This window comes from Eublepharis macularius, chromosome 8 (assembly GCF_028583425.1).
Source record: "Eublepharis macularius isolate TG4126 chromosome 8, MPM_Emac_v1.0, whole genome shotgun sequence".
In the NCBI taxonomy this organism is placed as follows: domain Eukaryota; kingdom Metazoa; phylum Chordata; class Lepidosauria; order Squamata; family Eublepharidae; genus Eublepharis; species Eublepharis macularius.
The window spans coordinates 65989435-66007324 of record NC_072797.1 but is presented as its reverse complement, the minus strand read 5'-3'; the positions used below and the strand labels follow the sequence as shown (position 1 = coordinate 66007324).

The following is a 17890-nucleotide window of genomic DNA, read 5'->3' as shown; positions in this document are numbered from 1 at the left end:
CTATACACTGAGGTCTCAATCATTTATACTCCACTTATCTCCCCAATGGGACCAAAAGTGGCTTACAAAATTCTGCCCTTCTCCATTTTGTCCTCAGAATGTTCTCATTTTGTCCTGTGAAGTACATTAGGTTGAGTATATGTAACTAGGGGTGTGCAATTTGGGATCTGTATTCGGTCAGAAATACTGAATGTTACCTGATTTGGTGAAATTCGGTATTACTAAACATAAAAGGGGTTACTGGATCAAATTTGGTAATACTGAATTTAAGTTTACTGAATTTATTCAGTAAAATTTGGTAAACTTCGAAAATGATTGTTGGGCTGTTCCTTTGCTAAAGAACAGCAAAGAAATACTGATTCCTGCCTGTTTTAACTAGATGGGGGGGGGAGAGGGGAATGAAGCAGAAGCTGAAGAGAGGGAGAAGGGGGAAAGGAGGGGGAGTGAGTGGCCAATCCCTGCAGGAGCTCTCCTTCTCTAGCCAATGAGATTCTCAAGAAAGAGAGTACATTTTTTAAACTGCCCTGCAAGGAGTTAAATTAGGCAGGCTTATCTCAGAGCAGCCTCCATTTTGATTTGGCCTAGAAATCTAGAGACACTGCTTGCTTGCTGCTGTGAGCTGTTGGCTCTTTCTCTGTGGTCTAGGAGTTTGGCCTGCTTTGGAACGCGACTGGATCCTGACCTGGATTGACTGGATTCCTGCTGCTGCCTGCTGAGACGTGTTGCACCTGGAGGACTTCTGCTGCTGCACAGTTTGAGAGTCATTAGACTCATTGGGTTTTTTCTCTTTTGGGAGGGAGGGGGTTGGCCTGGTATCTGAGAAGAATAGGGTGCGGGGGAGGGGAAAGGGGTTTTTTTAGTTTGCATTTTAAGAACTGCTTTTTGGGGGGGAGGGTATTTGGTTTAAAGTTCATTATATTTACTGTTCATTTTGCTGCTTGTTCTTCTGGCGTTTTTTTCTTTTTTTTTTATTCTGTTGTGGGTGATTTGTTTTGGGTGTTTTACTGTTCCAGTTACTTTCATTAAATTCTCCTCTGCTTTTGCTAATTTTTCTTTGGTGGAGGGGGGCTGTTTTCCCCTGATATTGGTGCTTGGGGTGCTGTTTCTTTATAGTGTTCGCTGTTTTTTGCATAGTGTTTTTGTTGCCATAACTGTGGCTTGGTATTTAACTGTTGTTGGTTCAGAGTTGTTGTTTTTCTGGTAGAGCGGGTGTTTGCTGGGGTGCTTGGTTCAGTTTAGCTCAAATTACCTAGTTGTGTTTGGGCGTACTTTCATGAGTACGTCTCCCCTGGACAGCCCCCATAATTTTCCCATAGCGAATAAAGGAGATTGGAAGGGGCTGGGGGCACCTTTTGGGGAGCATAAAGTGGCCCCCGGTGTCCAATCTTTTTGAAATGTGGGGGGTCATTAGAGGGCAGTTAGGGGTAGGTCCCCTGCGAATTTGGAAAAATTTGCTCAAAAAATGGCCCACCCCAGGCTACCAGATATACCCAAACTGACTTTCCCATAGGAAACAATGGCCGAATTTTACCAAATTTGCTTTGTATTACCAAACCAAACTGGAGAATGAATTTGGTATTTGGGGAATGCCTTACTTTTTTCCAGTTCAGTACTACCAAACCCAAATTTGCCGATTTTTTTCCTGTGCACATCTCTATACATAACTGGCCCCAGGTCACTCAGCAAGCTTTCATGGCAGAGTGGGGATTTGAACCAGAGCCTCCCAAATCGTAGTCCAACATTCCCACTACACCATGCTAGCTCTCACCATAATTCTGGTACTCTCTAGAATTAGAAGAGCTAAAACAGTTGAAACAACAGTTTGTAGTAAATAAAAGAAGTGTGATACTTGTACAAAAGTAGTTTCAGTCATCACAAGACTAGCAGTATACTTATGTATCAGGTGAATCTTCATAACACTGAATTCTTAAATAGCTATAATATTTAGGATATTTCACTATTGAATTGTGGACAAAAATAATCATATTTAAATATATCCTTGGTAATGCACTGTATGTATCTACTATGCACACAGGAATTCTCATTTAATTTTGCTAATTGTTTTAAATAATGAAACTTTCCATTGGAAAAAACTGAAAAATGTCTTGAGAAATAAATCCCAACACAGCCCCCCCTTCACACCATCTAGCTGGGGGGCTTCTGTTCTGCACTACAGTCACTGGCTTATGGGGTATCACAAAGTTCCATCTGGTACCCTAAATTAATTGAACATTTAGTAGAAAAATAATTTGTAGCTCTGGGCCAAAGTGAAATCAATATACTAACAAATTGCTTGCTGGCTCTAGTTTCCACATAATTCTAGGGAACTAGTAAAAAATCTGAATCTGTATCTGGACATAGAGAACGACTGGATGAGAGTGAATACTCAAACAAAAATGGAGTACTGTGGATTGGAAGCTGATTTGGTATCAAGTGCTGAGCCTGTTCTAGCTGGGCTGTACTCTCCCTGAAGAAACACACAGGTAGGGTATTGAATAGCTCCTTGTTGCTAGATAACTGAGGAGTCTAAGGTGATCTGGACCATCTTGATTACCTAGATTACCTTCATGTCTATGCCAGGAGGACTATGCCAGGCACACCTCCACACCAGGAGCCAGACCTGGCCACGTTCAGGTGTGCTTTAACAACAACTGGGATGGACTACTATAATTTGCTTTACATAAAGTTTCCTTTGAAGATGTTTTAGACATTTCAATTGATACAGAACAGAACAGCAGGAGTATTTACTGATATGTACATATAAAACCAGTGCCAGTAGTAAAGACTACTCATTTGTTTCTGGACTGTTCAAGGTGTTGATGTCCTCATTTAGAGCTCTTTCATCTTAGTTCCAGAGTACCTGAAGGGCTGCCTCCTCAACCCGCATCAGACTGCCTGCACTCCAAGATCAAAAGTGCCTATGGGAACCAGATTATCAGAAATTAGGTTAAGTAGGATTTGTGAGTGTCCGGGGCCGGTGGCCCTGCCTCCCCTGGACTTACTTCTGCTGTGGGCCGGAAGGCAGCCTAGGCCTGTCAGAGCCCCTGAAGAGAGCGAAGCTGGTGCAGCCAACAGCTGGTCAGCAGAGGGGGACGCTGCCACAACAGGAGCCATCCCAGACAGAACTGGTTGGCAGCAGGCTCCTTCAATGGCGGCAGAGCACGGCAAGGACATCTGAGCATGGGCCACCATTCAGGCACCAGCTACAACACACCAGGCCAGGAGGGCCGCGCCAGGCATTCTTCCGCCCCAGAAACCAGGCAGGGCCACCGCCCAGATGCCCTCTGCAGCATGCCCCACCAAGAGGGTCATGTCGCGCTCTCCTCGACCTCGGGAGCTAGGCGAAGCAGCGGCAGGAAGCCAGGCGAGCTCTCCAGCTGGCACCAAGGCCATGACAACCCTGCCCCAGCCAGACAAGCCCCAGTCAGTGGGCAGTGGGTGCTGTAAACCCCCCTCCTCCCTCCAATTCTGAGGCCTATCCCAGTCCGGACTGACTCATGGGCCAAACCTGGAGGGCCTGCCGCCCTCAGGCTCCAATGCACCAGACACAGAACCTGACAGTGGGAATGGTTTTTCAGCAGCTGCCTCAAATTCTGGAGCTTTCTCAGGAAGTGAGAGCACACATACTGAAAGTCTGCTATAGTAAGTTGGAGACATTTCTATTCTGGAGCTAAACTTAGAGGCAGCACCAGCTTGCTGTATAGTGCCAGATGGTATATATGCTGTTCTAAATTTGATATTTTAATAAATTCATTGTTTATAGTTCTGGATTTTAAGTTGTTAGCCATCTTGGAGGTATTTTGAGACCAAAAGGGCAGTATATAAGAGCACTAAATAAATGATAATTAATGTATGTGCCAAAACATAATATCAACTAGGACAATTGTTATAATTTAGCTACTTAGCAAAAAGGATGGTGTATCTTTTCCCTAGAAAGCTTTATTAGTTTTCTTTCAAACTGAAAATGTGGAGAAAGTATCAGTGGAAAAATTCTAATTTTCTTACTATTAAAGTCTCAAAGTAATTGGCATTAATTGCATTAAGGCCATTGAAAAACGTTTGAAAATATCAAGCTAAATTTTGTGTGTTGTTAAAGCTGTAAGCAAGTGAAACACTTGGATGTACAAAATGTGGGTGACATACATGAGAAAAGCTTTACAATATGAAAATCAGATTAATCAAGAGTCTATCACATATGATTTCAGCTCAAGAAGCAAGCAGCATGAAATCCTAAGTTAAATACAGCAAGTATGATAACATTCAGAAACAAGCTTGAGCCAACCAGGGTGCTTAAAACACTCTGTATGAGAAACCATCACTTGGTGAACACAATGAAGCCAACAAAGAAAGTCATTCATGGAAAAGTGCAAAGTAAAACTTACATATAAAGCAGAAGCATCTTCCCTCACCCGCTAAAAGCTATGTAGCATGGAATTCCAAGCATATTGCAGGTTAAATTTTGACCAATTACCTAATATAAAATGAAACATATGACTTCCCCTAGCATTTTAGGAAACCCATCCCAACCCACATTCACAGTGATATCTCATGCAGAATATTCTTGAACATATGAAGCTCCCTTATGTTGAGACAGACCACAGGTGCCAAATTACAGAAGAACTGATGAGACAAAAATATCTGCCTAACAAAGAGCTCTTTGGAATGCTGGGGGGAAGCACCCTCTTGTCCCTAGCAAATTGCTACCACCAAAAGTATCTGCCTATTAGAAGTGGCCACTGGTGTTTTACTGCATCTATTAGCATTTTAAATGTACTTTCCCTTTTACAACAGTTCAAGCCTGGAACACTGACCACTTGTCTTTAACTTTTGAATCCATGCTTCTGACTCTTTTGCTCTGCAATTTAGGATTCCTAATTTAACCTATACTTGACAATGTGTTCCACCATCTCCTTTTATGTCATGGACTCATGACTTCATGCCAGTTTCTAAAGATAACTGACGGTGTAAGGCTCACATATTCTGTAGCAAAGAATATAGGCTTGATGTTTCCAAAGAGTATGTTCCGTCAAGTACTTCGTATACTTTAAAATTTAAAATGAAATAGTATGCTTATTTTCCAAAGCCATACAAAATTTAGACTATGCTTTCAAGGTAAGTAGTAATGGGTGAGCTTTCTACCCCACACTTGGTTTGTAATTGGCTTATTCTTTCCAAATTCTCTTAAGAGAAACTTTGGGAGTTTTCTGACAGTTCTTTACCAGCTTAAAATGCTGGACATTATGAATCTGGGAGTGCTCAATGTTAGTCTTCCCAGCCATTTCCTCTCTTTCCCCAAATTGTTTTGCAGCAGTTAATGGAGAACCAGTGACAGGGAAGTTTGGTGGCAACAGACGTAGGTGAGGAAGACTGGAAACAAAGATGGAGATGGTATCTGATCAAGGGAGCTTTGACTCTTGAGAGTTATATCCTGAAAACCTTGTTGGTTTTTAAGATGCTAAATCATGTTTTTCTTCTGCAGACCAATACAGCTATCCAGCTGAAAAGATGGAGATATCACCTTTAAGGTCTAGATAGTCACAGAGTATTCAAGATTGCTAGTGATGATGGAATGTCTATTTTTTATTGCTATTAAACTCAGACTTTAGTACCATGCAATACTGGGATTTACAATTCCATTATTTCCTAACATTACCAGATGCACAACAAAGGCATCCACTCTTAAATATGAAGCCTATACCATCATGCTGTCAGTTCTGACCTCTTATTCCTTATGGAAAAGAGAAGACTGGAAAAGGTGATCTCATTATGAGACTGGTTCAAATCTGGGCTTGGATAATTGGGCTTCACTCATAATGGTTCAGGATTTTCTAGGCTAGTGCCATCACTAGAAGCTGGTGTCTGTCTTAATACTAACTCACCCAACTTCAATGGCATATTCCCAAATTTATTCCAATATTATGAAAAAGCAGAACAGTTTTTCAAGAAGTGCCCATACGGCATTCACTCACACACAGATACCAAACACATCCAGGATGTTGAGAAGACTATGTTCCCAATAGGCAACTGTTTGCTTCTTTTAAAAATTGCAGCTTCAAAATCAAAGAAACTGCTTGCCAAAACATACAGCTTCTAAGAGTAGAAAAAAAATACAAAAAAGAAAATGAATACCTCATCAATGAGAAGGGATATGTGACTGATACAAATTAGTATTTATGTGAACTATTTTATGTTGTTTTAAAATTGTATTTTTATTAATTCATTTTACTATTTCATATAGATGGTTTCTATTTTTAAACTGTTGTAAATCACCTTCTGATCTACTGAAAAGTGGTTTATATGTGCAGCACCATGAAGACTAAAATAAATATCCTGAAAATAGACATGACATTAAAACTAGAATTATTAAGAATACAAAAGAACAAAAACCTTTGAAAGATATTTTTTGCAGTATGCCTTCTGCAAAAGAAAATAATGCCTGCCAACATTTTGGAGTTCTTGAGAAAGTTTACAAGCATGTAAATAAGGGTGTTCCAATGAACTTTATATTGTTTCAAACTTCAACACTTTACTTAATGACATTTTAACAATTTACTTACAATTTCTTTTACATCCGGCAAAACTCAGAGATCTTCATGCACTCTTTTCACTATCATCAATCAACAGGAATAAATATTCCCAAACTTGTAACACAACCTTATTGTTCTGCCACACCAGCTGGAGACCGTATGATGCTGACTAATAGTGCAATCTTGTATGTTACTCCAATCAACGGGTTTAGATTAATACTGGATTAATTCTGCAGAGGATTGCACTGTAAATCCGTATCTTGAAGACACGCTGGCAGTGAGGCATCTAAACTAGAGTACGTTACAAGAGTGGTAAAAATCCAACAGCACAAAGTCTAGGACAGGATAGCATCAGGGAAGGTGCAAGATTTGGCCAGCTCTCTATACTCGTTCAAAATCTCAGATCCATCCCCAAGAGTAGCATAACATTATAACATCAAAAGAGATAGTGCTAAATTATACCAAATGAATGCATAAGACAAACCAAAACAACTGCCAACTACCTCTCGCCCCCAAAGAACATGAGATTGTCCAAATAAATAAACCAATTCTTCAACCAATCACAGCATACGATGCACAGACCGTAACAGCCTGCCAGAACCTGTATCTCAGAATTGCCATGATTTAGCTCTACTACATATATAATTAAGTATCCAAATTTAGTAATGTAATGTGATACACACAAAAAAAGAATGTTAGGGAAAAAAACTATTCCATAAGCTCCAGGCCTAGTTTTGAAACTACATTTTCAACATGAAAAATCTAAAGCCATTTAAGATGCCTTTGCAAATATCATACCTCCAAGCTACCTAAAATTACCACATGCACTGTGAATGTTTTTCTGCAGTGTTTAGAAGCAAAAAGGTTATTTCTAAAGAATTTTTAATGTCTGGTATCTGCTCAGAGCCGAATAAGCTATATGAGCAGTATCATTAAAGTAAAAAGTAAAGTATGTCTGGTATCTCTACTGTCTGCTAAGAAACTCATGTGGAGAGATACAGCAAATTCTTTCTCTCAATAAAGCAGAAGCCTGATGGAATTAAACCTGATCAGCTTTTGGTGAGATAGAGAAGAAAAAATACTCTTACCCAATTTTGGTTTTGCATTAACTGTATTAAAGGACAAATCTTACCTTTTCATATGCTGAAACAGAAAGAGTCGCAGTCTGGATAGATTACAAACAGGATGGCTATTTCTGTCTGGTAAAGGTAAAGGTAGTCCCCTGTGCAAGCACCGAATCATTACTAACCCATGGGGGACATCGCATCACAATGTTTTCCTGGCAAACTTTTTATGGGGTGGTTTTACATTGCCTTCCCCAGACATCTACACTTTACTCCCAGGAAACTGGGTACTCATTTTACCGACCTCGGAAGGATGGAATGCTGAGTCAACCTTGAGCCGGCTATTTTAACCTGGCTTCCACCAGGATCAAACTCAGGTCGGGAGCAGATTTGAATGAAATCTGCCTGACGATTCTGTCTGACACAACTACAAATAAATACTTGATCAACAGGCCTATGACAGTTATTTTTACTGAAGTCTATATGCCAAGTGTTCACAACAGTGATTTCCTATCAAGTCTGTAATTTTAAAACTGTAAACCAAATGTCAATGCAAATCCTTGATGAGCAACATAATTAATTAAATGAGCTAATAATGCCATTGTTCACTTACATAAAGAAATTGAATGTTGGTTGTTGTGGGTCAGTGAGAGATCTCTATCTTTTGGTGCTACACCTCTGAAGATGCCAGCCCCAGCTGCTGGCGAAACGTCAGGAACTACAATGCCAAGACCACGGCAATACAGCCCGGAAAACCCACAACAACCATTGTTCTCCGGCCGTGAAAGCCTTCGACAATACAAATTGAATGTTTTTAAACAATTAAAGCATTTAAGTAGCATGTGCTATTTTATAGACAAAATACAGGAATATAATCTAGGATTTTAAATTATCATCTTTGTGTATGTTAGCTCTTTGAATTTCTACTTCATTTACAAACTTTCCTAGTGACAAGGCTATGAATGCCTTACTCAGCATCTCATTCCAAAATATAAATGAGATATTAATTTCAAGGGAGTATCACAAAATCCTATTTACAAATTTGTAGTCAAATGTGGGCTCCTACCTATGACCAGACTAACAGGAACCTACCTTGACATTGAAAGCAAAAGCCTGACTGGGAATAGATTATACGATTTCAATTTTTATTTGGTGTAAGAAGACAAAGTAAAACCAGAAATGTATAGGGATAATGGGATTCCTCCAATTCTGTTCCATTTGGGATTTGGGGGAGCAAAGGAGTAAACAAAGAACCTGTCCTTTTACCCTTTGCTTGCTGGAATTAGCACAAATATCAAAATAGTCAATTATCTTTTTGTTGCTCCAATAAATTCAATACTTGGAAAAGCAAAAATTGATCATACTTCAGTCAACTGACCAAATCTTTTTGACTGGTCAAATACCCAGCCATAATGTAAGCAGTTTCCAACAAAGATCCAAAAATCAAAGATCCTTGTAGTAACTTGACTGGGGGTGGTGGGGATTGTAAATGTCTGTACTTTCCTGACTTTTCATTCAAATCTGCCTTCTTTAGAAGGGTAGCCCAAACACACATACACAAATTTCTCTCCAATGAAAAGGAGGAACCAATGCACAGTGAAGTGCACCGTAAGTATCACTGTAAAAAAAATTAAAAATATTGTTAACACTACCTCAGAACTGGTAGCTTTGATGTATTCTTACTTGTCCAGGAAGAGAGGCTACTCAAACAGTCCTACTCTGCTTCTAGCAAAAACTCAACAAACAGTATATATGGTAGAGTATGTAAATAAATAACAAACACAACAGAGATGTCTTTGAACTTTTTTTAAAGTTCTGCATTATGATTGTTTTTCAACACAGCAACTGTTGAGCAAAATTTCTCTCAGGTAAACATCTACTAGTACTGGTCTGTACCAAGATTCATTGCCTTTTCTTCTTGTAGCCTTTACAACCCCTATACCATCTTGATACTGAGGCATCCACGGAGCCATAATTAAAGAGCCATTCTGAATCATCAGTATCTTTTCTCTTTCCCAATCTCATGAATTGTACTTACTATTCCCGTGACATCATTTTTCCAGGCATAGCCAATGGCTTGTTTACTTCTTAATATACTGTGGATGCCCTTTCAGGTATCTTGATTTTCTAAACTGTACAGTGCACATATGTACAATACTACTAAGAACAAAAGTCAGGATGCAGCCAGCTGATGGAAAAGAGATAGGCATCAGGGAACTATGACAAGACTAGACATAGCAAATTGGGAGTTTAAAGTTATTTATTTGGCCTAACAATGCAACTCTATTGTATCTTGTAATGCTACAGAAGCATAGGGCTATGGGTTTATAACCTTTACGACCTCTGTCAAGCAGATGGTATATTTGTTTGCATTCTTAACAACTGCAACAACTGCTACTCGACAGAAATCAAGGCGCTTTCCAATTAAGATAGATTGGCTGGGTTCCTACATTATGTTATGTAGAAAATGATATCTATAACAAAGGAATAGCGTACTATAATATGAGTACTGATTATAAGTGGATAAAAAATGTAATTGATAATTTAGGTGTGTGTGTGTGTGTGTGTGTGTGTGTGTATAAATCTGTTATTTGTGTATTTATAACAATTAAAAAATTACAACTTCCCCATCATAAATTAACTCAGGATATCAGTTAATGTAGCACTTATGTTTGGAAAAAATAACCCCAAACTGGGAAGTTACAGACTTTTCCAACATATTTTTCCCCAACATTTCTGCGATAGTACAAAATTAAAAGCTATTTCAAAATACAAAGTATTATTTTCAGAAGCACAAGTTGCCACAAAAGGAGTCATGCAATGAAATATGCCCATAGTTAAATCAAAAGAAGTGCAAACCAGTAGCTGGTCTGAATTTTTACTTCCAATATCAACACAGACCTTAGAAGTCAATTAATGAACATTTATCTGGTTGGCAAGTGATTAGCCTTAGTTTTGGATAGTTTGGGGACTTTGAGAATTGATCATCTTTCTTTTGACTCAACACAGGACTCAAACATGAATGACTACCAGCACCAGGATATCTAAAACCAAGTCCTATCCTGGGCCACTACTTAACAATAGAGTATGGAATCATTAACAGCAGCTTGGTTTCACTAGAAAACAGAAAAGATACTGCAGGTTTTCGAAGAATTACCATAAATTATTGAAGATGTGAATCATTTCCTCATGGCACATCCATTGAGAATTTATTTCTTACCTTAACTTTTGTGGGCGGTTTCTCCTGTGAATGGAGAGGAGATGCAAGAGCTTTAGGTGCTGATGTAGTTTTAGAAGGAACAGATGATTTAGAAGGAACTGACAAGGATTTAGAAGTAGAGGTACACTCTTCATGTTTACATGAAGTACACACCTCACTCCCTGCAACTGCAGGAAATATCAAACATTTGCTGCATTTGGGATCCATGATAAGATTCCAGTAATGAGCCAAAATATACTTAGTTCAACTACTACAATTTTAAAAAACCTGCCCCAATACTAGTTAATAACTAGCTGTGCATCAGAAAACTGGAATCCCAAAACGATTTTAAACAAAACATAGTTCCTTCAGCATAACTGCATCAGGATTATTTCACTTGCCAAGTCCAAAACCCTACAAATATTGACACAGCGGTTATTCAGATCACCTCTGAAACTTAGGATAGCTTACTAATTTTTTCAAGGAAGTCACAGTCATTTGCTCTACATATTTACAGGGTTGTCCTTGGCCCTTCTTGCAACACAAGGTACCAACTATTTAATTCCATTCTGAATAACAAGAATTTGGTAATATTTAATATATTGCTGAATAGTTCCCATTGTGCTAAGCAAACAAGCTAGTATTCAGCCAGTTGTTTCAGCCTTCATGCTTGGCTCCCAGTTACACAGGAAATAGAATGTCCAAGAAGCTGACAGTTTTTTCCATGTGTTACTTTGAATATGAGAATTCTGCAGCTGGAGCTACTAAGAACATTGGCGTGCCTTCCCCTGTGATGAAACACATTATAGTGCCACAGAACACAGTATGGAAAATACTGCAGCTTTAGTCAGCAAAGTCAAAGATTTTGAAGACTTTATTATTGTTATTATTGAGCAATTTTAAAGTAACAACTGCTAGGACTTTGCCAAAAGACAGAAAGAAAGCAAGTCATGAAAGACGACACAGGTAACAGAAGAGCAACAAATAAATCTCAAAATAATATCTCAACTCACACATTAACCTAATGCAGGCATATTAATGATTATACACTATGTACGAACATCTAAATCATAGGTTAAAGAGTGGTTACAAACCAGGATATTAAACCACAGTTTTGAGTCTGTTTGTAAACATGCATCAAACATTGCTAACTATGCTTTAAACATCTGCCACAAAGCAAACTATGGTAAAAACAGGGTTTCTCACCTGTAACTGTTGATCGTCGAGTCTCTTCTGTGCAGACACACATTGGGACTGCGCAGGCGCAGGCCAGCCGCGGAAAAGATTTTTCTAGCTTCCAGAGATGTGAGGGGGACGTTCGGATCCACCGCGCATGCGCGCCGGTGTTCCCGCCAATTTTGAATGCATATATATCCGAACGTCCCCGGCATTCCCTCAGTTCACCTGAGCCGCCGGAGAAACTAAATTAACGAAACACTCACAGCGGGGCAGGCGGGAGGGAATGTGTGTCTGCACAGAAGAGACTCGACGATCAACAGTTACAGGTGAGAAACCCTGTTTATCGTCTTCGTCCTCCTGTGCAGCCCCACATTGGGAGAGTAACTAGCATCTCACCAATGGGGGCGGGTGTGAGTGTCTACTTGAACAAGGACTGTAGGACAGCTGTGCCAACAGCCGAGTCACGTCGTGCATGCACATCCACAGAGTAATGCCGGATGAAAGTGTCTGCAGAGGACCATGTCGCAGCTTGGCAGACGTCCTGGAGCGGCACTCCTCGCAGGAAGGCAGCAGAAGCAGCTTGCGCTCGAGTGGAATGAGCGGTAACCAACAAGGGACACTGGGCTCCAGCATGCCGATAGCAAAGTTTAATCGTAGACACAATCCAGCGAGAGATGGACTGGGCAGAAGCAGGTGAGCCCTTGCGAGGGCCAGAGTAACACACAAACAGGGCAGGAGACTTCCTGAAACATTTGGTGCGGTGCAAATAAAACAATAAAGCACGCTTTACATCCAATGTGTGTAGTGCTCGTTCCCCTGGGGATGAGGGCGTTGGAAAAAAGGAAGGGAGGAACACCTTTTGCTGTAGGTGAAATCTTGAGACTACCTTAGGCAGAAACTCCATGCTAGTGTGGAGCATGACAGTACCAGGGAAAAACTGCAGAAAGGGAGGGTCACACTGCAGGGCAGACAGCTCCCCAACACGCCTAGAGGACGTGATTGCCACCAGGAAAGCCACCTTCTGAGTGAGCAAAGGCAGGGGGCAGGAAGATAGAGGCTCAAAGGGCTGGAGCATCAGTTGGGAGAGAACCAGGGAGAGACTCCATTGTGGAATGGGATGGGCCCTAGGAGGGAAGGTCTTGAACAGGCCCTTCAGAAACTGCTTGGAAAGCCAGTGAGTAAAAACGGTCTTCCCATCAATCTGCTCATGGAAGGCAGAGATTGCAGCCATGTGGACCTTAATACTGGAAAACGCAAGGCCCTGGGAGCAGAGATCCAGGAGGTAGTCCAGGATGACAGGGAGCGGGCAACTAAAGGGAGAAACCCCCTTTGGGGCCAACCACCGGGAAAAACGTGACCACTTCCTCTGGTAGGACAACCTGGTGGACGGTTTCCGGGCATTCAAGATCACCCCAAGCACCCCAGAAGAGAGGTTCATTCCCGGTTGCCCAGAAGCCAGGCAGCCAGATTCAGTACAGCCACATCGTGATGCCACACCCCGCCCCTGGTTAAGAGGTCCGGGGCGTGAGGCAGGGGGAGGCATCGCCCCTGGGACAGGGAGAGCAAAAGGGGGAACCAATCCTGGCGAGGCCACCGAGGGGCAACGAGGATACAGCGGGTTCGGTAGGCCCTGACCCTGGAAAGAACCTTGTACAGGAGCGGAAAGGGCGGGAAGGCATAAAAGAGCCCTGGGGACCAAGGTATTTGGAAGGCATCCCCTAGGGAGTGGCGGCCAATGCCGGCCCGGGAGCAGAACAGCGGGGCCTGTTTGTTGCGGGCAGTGGCGAAGAGGTCGACCAAAGGCGTGCCCCATGTGCGGAAAACCTGGTCGAGGTAGACCCTGTTTAGGGACCACTCATGCTGAGGCAGAAACACCCTGCTCAGCGCATCTGCCGAGGTGTTGAGCTCCCCGGCAATGTGCACGGCCCTGGGAAGGACGTTGTTGGCCACGGCCCAATTCCATAGAGTCGTTGCCTCCTTGCAGAGCTTGAGCGAGACCGTTCCCCCCTGCTTGTTGAGATAGTAGCAGGCCGTGGTATTGTCCGACAGGACCTGAATCTTCCTGTTCCGAACGGCATCTGCAAAAGAAGCGAGGGAGTAACGGATCGCCCGAAGCTCAAGAAGGTTGATATGCATGGATGCCTCAGATGGGGACCAGATGCCCTGAGCCGAAAGCTGTCCACAGCGCCCCCCCCCCCATCCCAAGTTGGAGGCATCGGTATAAACTGTGACCTCAGCTAGGAAGGGGCCGAAAGGACAACCCTCAGACAGGTTTCCAGGGACAGTCCACCAGGCCAGAGAGCGCAGCACCACCCTGGGAATGGAGAACTTCTGATGCTGGCCCATAGTGAGGGGGTTGTACCTCCGGACGAACCAGTTTTGCAGAGGCCTCATATGCAGGCGTGCAAAGAAAACCACCCCAGTGGAGGAGGCCATAAGGCCCAATAACGTTTGGATCAAAAGGGCAGTTTGGTAACGGTTATGCAGGAAATGACGGGCTAAGGAAGAAAGCCTGGTCAGGCGATCTGGAGGCAGGTAGGCTCTGCCCCGTGGTGAGTCTAGATGAACCCCAATAAACCTAATGGCTGTGCCCGGAGTAAGGATGGACTTATCCCTATTAACCACCAAGCCCAACTCAGCCAGTACAGACAAAGTGAGGGCAATATGGCCCTGGAGAGAGTCAGCTGAGGGTCCCACTAGGAGCCAATCATCCAGGTACGGGTAGATAAAGCACCCCCTGGACCGTAGGTATGCCACCACAGTGGCCATGCACTTCGTAAAGACCCTGGGCGCAGAGGCCAGCCCAAAAGGCAACACCGTATATTCATATACAGAATCCCCATAGGCAAACCGCAGATACTTCCTGTGGCCCTCAAAGATGGAGATGTGGAAGTTTGCGTCTTTCAAGTCTAGAATAGCTAACCAGACGCCCACCTCTAGGAGCTCCATGACCCGTACCAGGGTCAGCATCCGAAACTTCTCAACCTTTAAATAGCTGTTGAGGCCCCTAAGGTCCAAAATGGGCCGGGAACCTCCATCCTTCTTATCCACAAGGAAGTACCTCGAGTAAAATCCCCACGGGGAAGCAGCGACATTGACCACCCGGACAGCACCTTTGTTAACCAACTCTATAACATTATTGTGCAACATAACATCACAACATGGAGAACAACGGGGAGGGAGAGAGAGAGGAGGTGCATCTGTAAACATTAACTTGTAACCATGGGCCACAATGGACAGGACCCAAGTGTCAGAAGTAACACGTTGCCAACAGGGCAAAAAAGGCCGAAGCCTGTCCAGAAACTGGGCAGCAGAGGAGGCGTCCTTGGAGGCCAACAGGGGAGCGTTCAGGCTTAGTCAGAAGACCGAGGGCTTCTGCACCGAGGTCGAAGGCTTGGGTGAAGAAGGCTGTTGCCTGCCCTTGGACCGGCAGGAGCGCCGGGAAGAATGACGCTGCTGGGTTGAATAGGATCGGTGACCGTAGGACTGGCCCGAGAAGAAGCGCCCTTGACGCTGCTGGTAAGGTTGGTAAGGGGCCTGGTAGGATCGGAACCGACCATAACGATACCTCGGACCCGATGACTGAACCGAGGGGGCGACTCCGAGGGACTTGGCCGTCTGCTGATTCTTTTTCATCAGGGAGAGGGATTCATCCGTCTTCTCCGAGAAGAGCTGGGGCCCCTCGAAGGGGAAATCCTCCACTTTCGCCTTCTTTTCAGGCGGCAGGGCAGTGGACCGGAGCCAGGCGTGTCGACGCAGGACCACCGAAGTCGCCATCGAGCGCGCCGCGGAGTCGGCAGCATCCTTGCCCGCTGTCATTTGCTGTTTTGACAGCCGCATGGCCTCTGCTTGAAGGGCCTTCACCAAGTGGCGGCGATCCTCGGGGAGATCGGAGAGGTAAGAGGACAGCCGTTTCCAGAGGAACAGATTGTAGGACCCCATAATGGCCTGGAAGTTGGCAATACGGAACCCCAAAGACGCGGACGAGTAGAGTTTCCTGCCCATGCCATCCAGCTTCCTGCCTTCTCGGTCCGCCGGCGCCGACGAGGAACCGGAACGGAACCGAGCCTGACCCTCCTCAGCCACGATTGAGGAGGGTTTCGGATGACTGAAGAGGTACGGGCAATCATCCTGCTTTAAACGGTAGTACCTCTCTACCTTCTTTGCCGTCGCGGACACGGACGCCGGTGTTTGCCAGAGCGCGAGAGCGCTGTCAACAAAATCCTCCACAGGGGGAAACGCCACCGACGCGGGGGACCCGGAATACAGAGCCTCCAGTAGCTTACTCTTGGGCTTGGAGGTCGTGGAGGAGACGTCTATCTCCAGCGCGGCAGCCATCCGCACCATCTGCTCGGAGAACAGCCTGTAGTCGTCATTCGGAGACGATGAACGGGGCCCACCCACGGTGTCATCCGGGGAAGGATCAGAGGCCGCATCTGAAGAACACTCCGACGGTGACGCCAGACCTTCCTCATCCTCGGAATCTGAAAACTCCGGCGAGGTTTGTGTCGGAACCGAGGACCGGTGAGCGCTCGGGGCCGACGGACAAGTCGCCGGAACCGACGGACGCAGAGGCAAGCCAGGAGGTGGAGGAGCGGATGCCGGGAGCCCGACTGGCTGAGCCGGAACGGAAACCACCGGAACCGAAGGGTGCTGCAGGAAGGGCAGCGACTGCTGGAACCACGCCACAAAATCCTGCCAGGAGGTCATGTTCTCAATCCCCGCGACAGGCTGGCAAGGGGGCAGAGGAGCAGGCACCGGGGCGGGCCAGCGAAGAGGCATCGGAACCGACGAGGTAGACGGCAATGGAACGGAGGCCTCCGAAGGCGCCGGGGCGGAAGGCAGGGAGCGTTCGAATGACTGGAACGGTTCCGTGAAAGATGGGAACGACACGAATTCCTCGGGAACCGACGGAGGAGGCGTGCAGGGAGGAGACGGGGTGTGGAGACTCACCACATCGTCAGGGATCAGGACCGGTCCAGATGGAGTACCAGGTCGCACAGTCGGAGCCGGGGATAAAGCACGGCCCTTGGCCCTCGATTTCGCCTTGGCCTTCTTGGGCTGGGGTTCCGAAGCAGCCTCTGCGGCCGAGGGCTTGGAGGAGGACTTCGGCTTGGATGCGGAACGCTTCTTGGCCTTCCGGTCGGAAGGACGATCCCCGGAACCGGAGTCAGGTCGGGCCTCCGGAACGGGTTGCCCCGTCGGTTCCGCGAGGAGCTGCTCTGGCGACTTACGAGACGGCGCCGGCGACGGAGCGGCGGAGCGGGGTCTATCTCCCGAAGAGCCGGATGGCTTGGGGGGGAGAAGGTTAGCATCCCACAAAAAGGCACGGAGCCTGGCCTTCCGATCACTCCTTGCCTTCGGGGTGAAGGACATACAGATGGAGCAGCGCTCGACAACATGCCCCTCGCCCAGGCAGATGAGGCAGAGCTCATGGCCGTCCGAGTGCGTCATTTTAGTGCCGCACTTAAGACACTTCTTAAACAAGGAAGTTTGGGACATAATGAACGGTATCTCCCACCGACAAGGGGAAAAAATACCGAGCAGAAGATCACAATCCAAAACTCCGAAGAGACGCTGAGAGGATAAACGCTAGACAATAGAACCTTTTCGTACGGCGGCGAAAAAGGAACTGAGGGAATGCCGGGGACGTTCGGATATATATGCATTCAAAATTGGCGGGAACACCGGCGCGCATGCGCGGTGGATCCGAACGTCCCCCTCACATCTCTGGAAGCTAGAAAAATCTTTTCCGCGGCTGGCCTGCGCCTGCGCAGTCCCAATGTGGGGCTGCACAGAAGGACGAAGACGATCAGGCAGGTATCTGGGCAGTATGGATTGATTGAACGTGCATGTGCACTCGCATACACAGTATTTTTTCATTGCAAAAAACACTATTTTTTCTCACTTGTCTGAATTCT

At 44.9% G+C, this 17890-nt stretch overlaps 1 protein-coding gene across 1 annotated transcript in view; it reads right to left on the bottom strand.

Moving 5' to 3' along the window:
• FER (FER tyrosine kinase) overlaps window positions 1-17890 on the bottom strand; it is a 245382-nt gene that overhangs the window by 178430 nt on the left and 49062 nt on the right. Inside the window, exon 11 of the mRNA XM_054986263.1 lies at window positions 10812-10835. Coding sequence (XP_054842238.1) covers window positions 10812-10835 — 24 coding nt within the window. The remainder of the gene's footprint in view (window positions 1-10811; window positions 10836-17890) is intronic.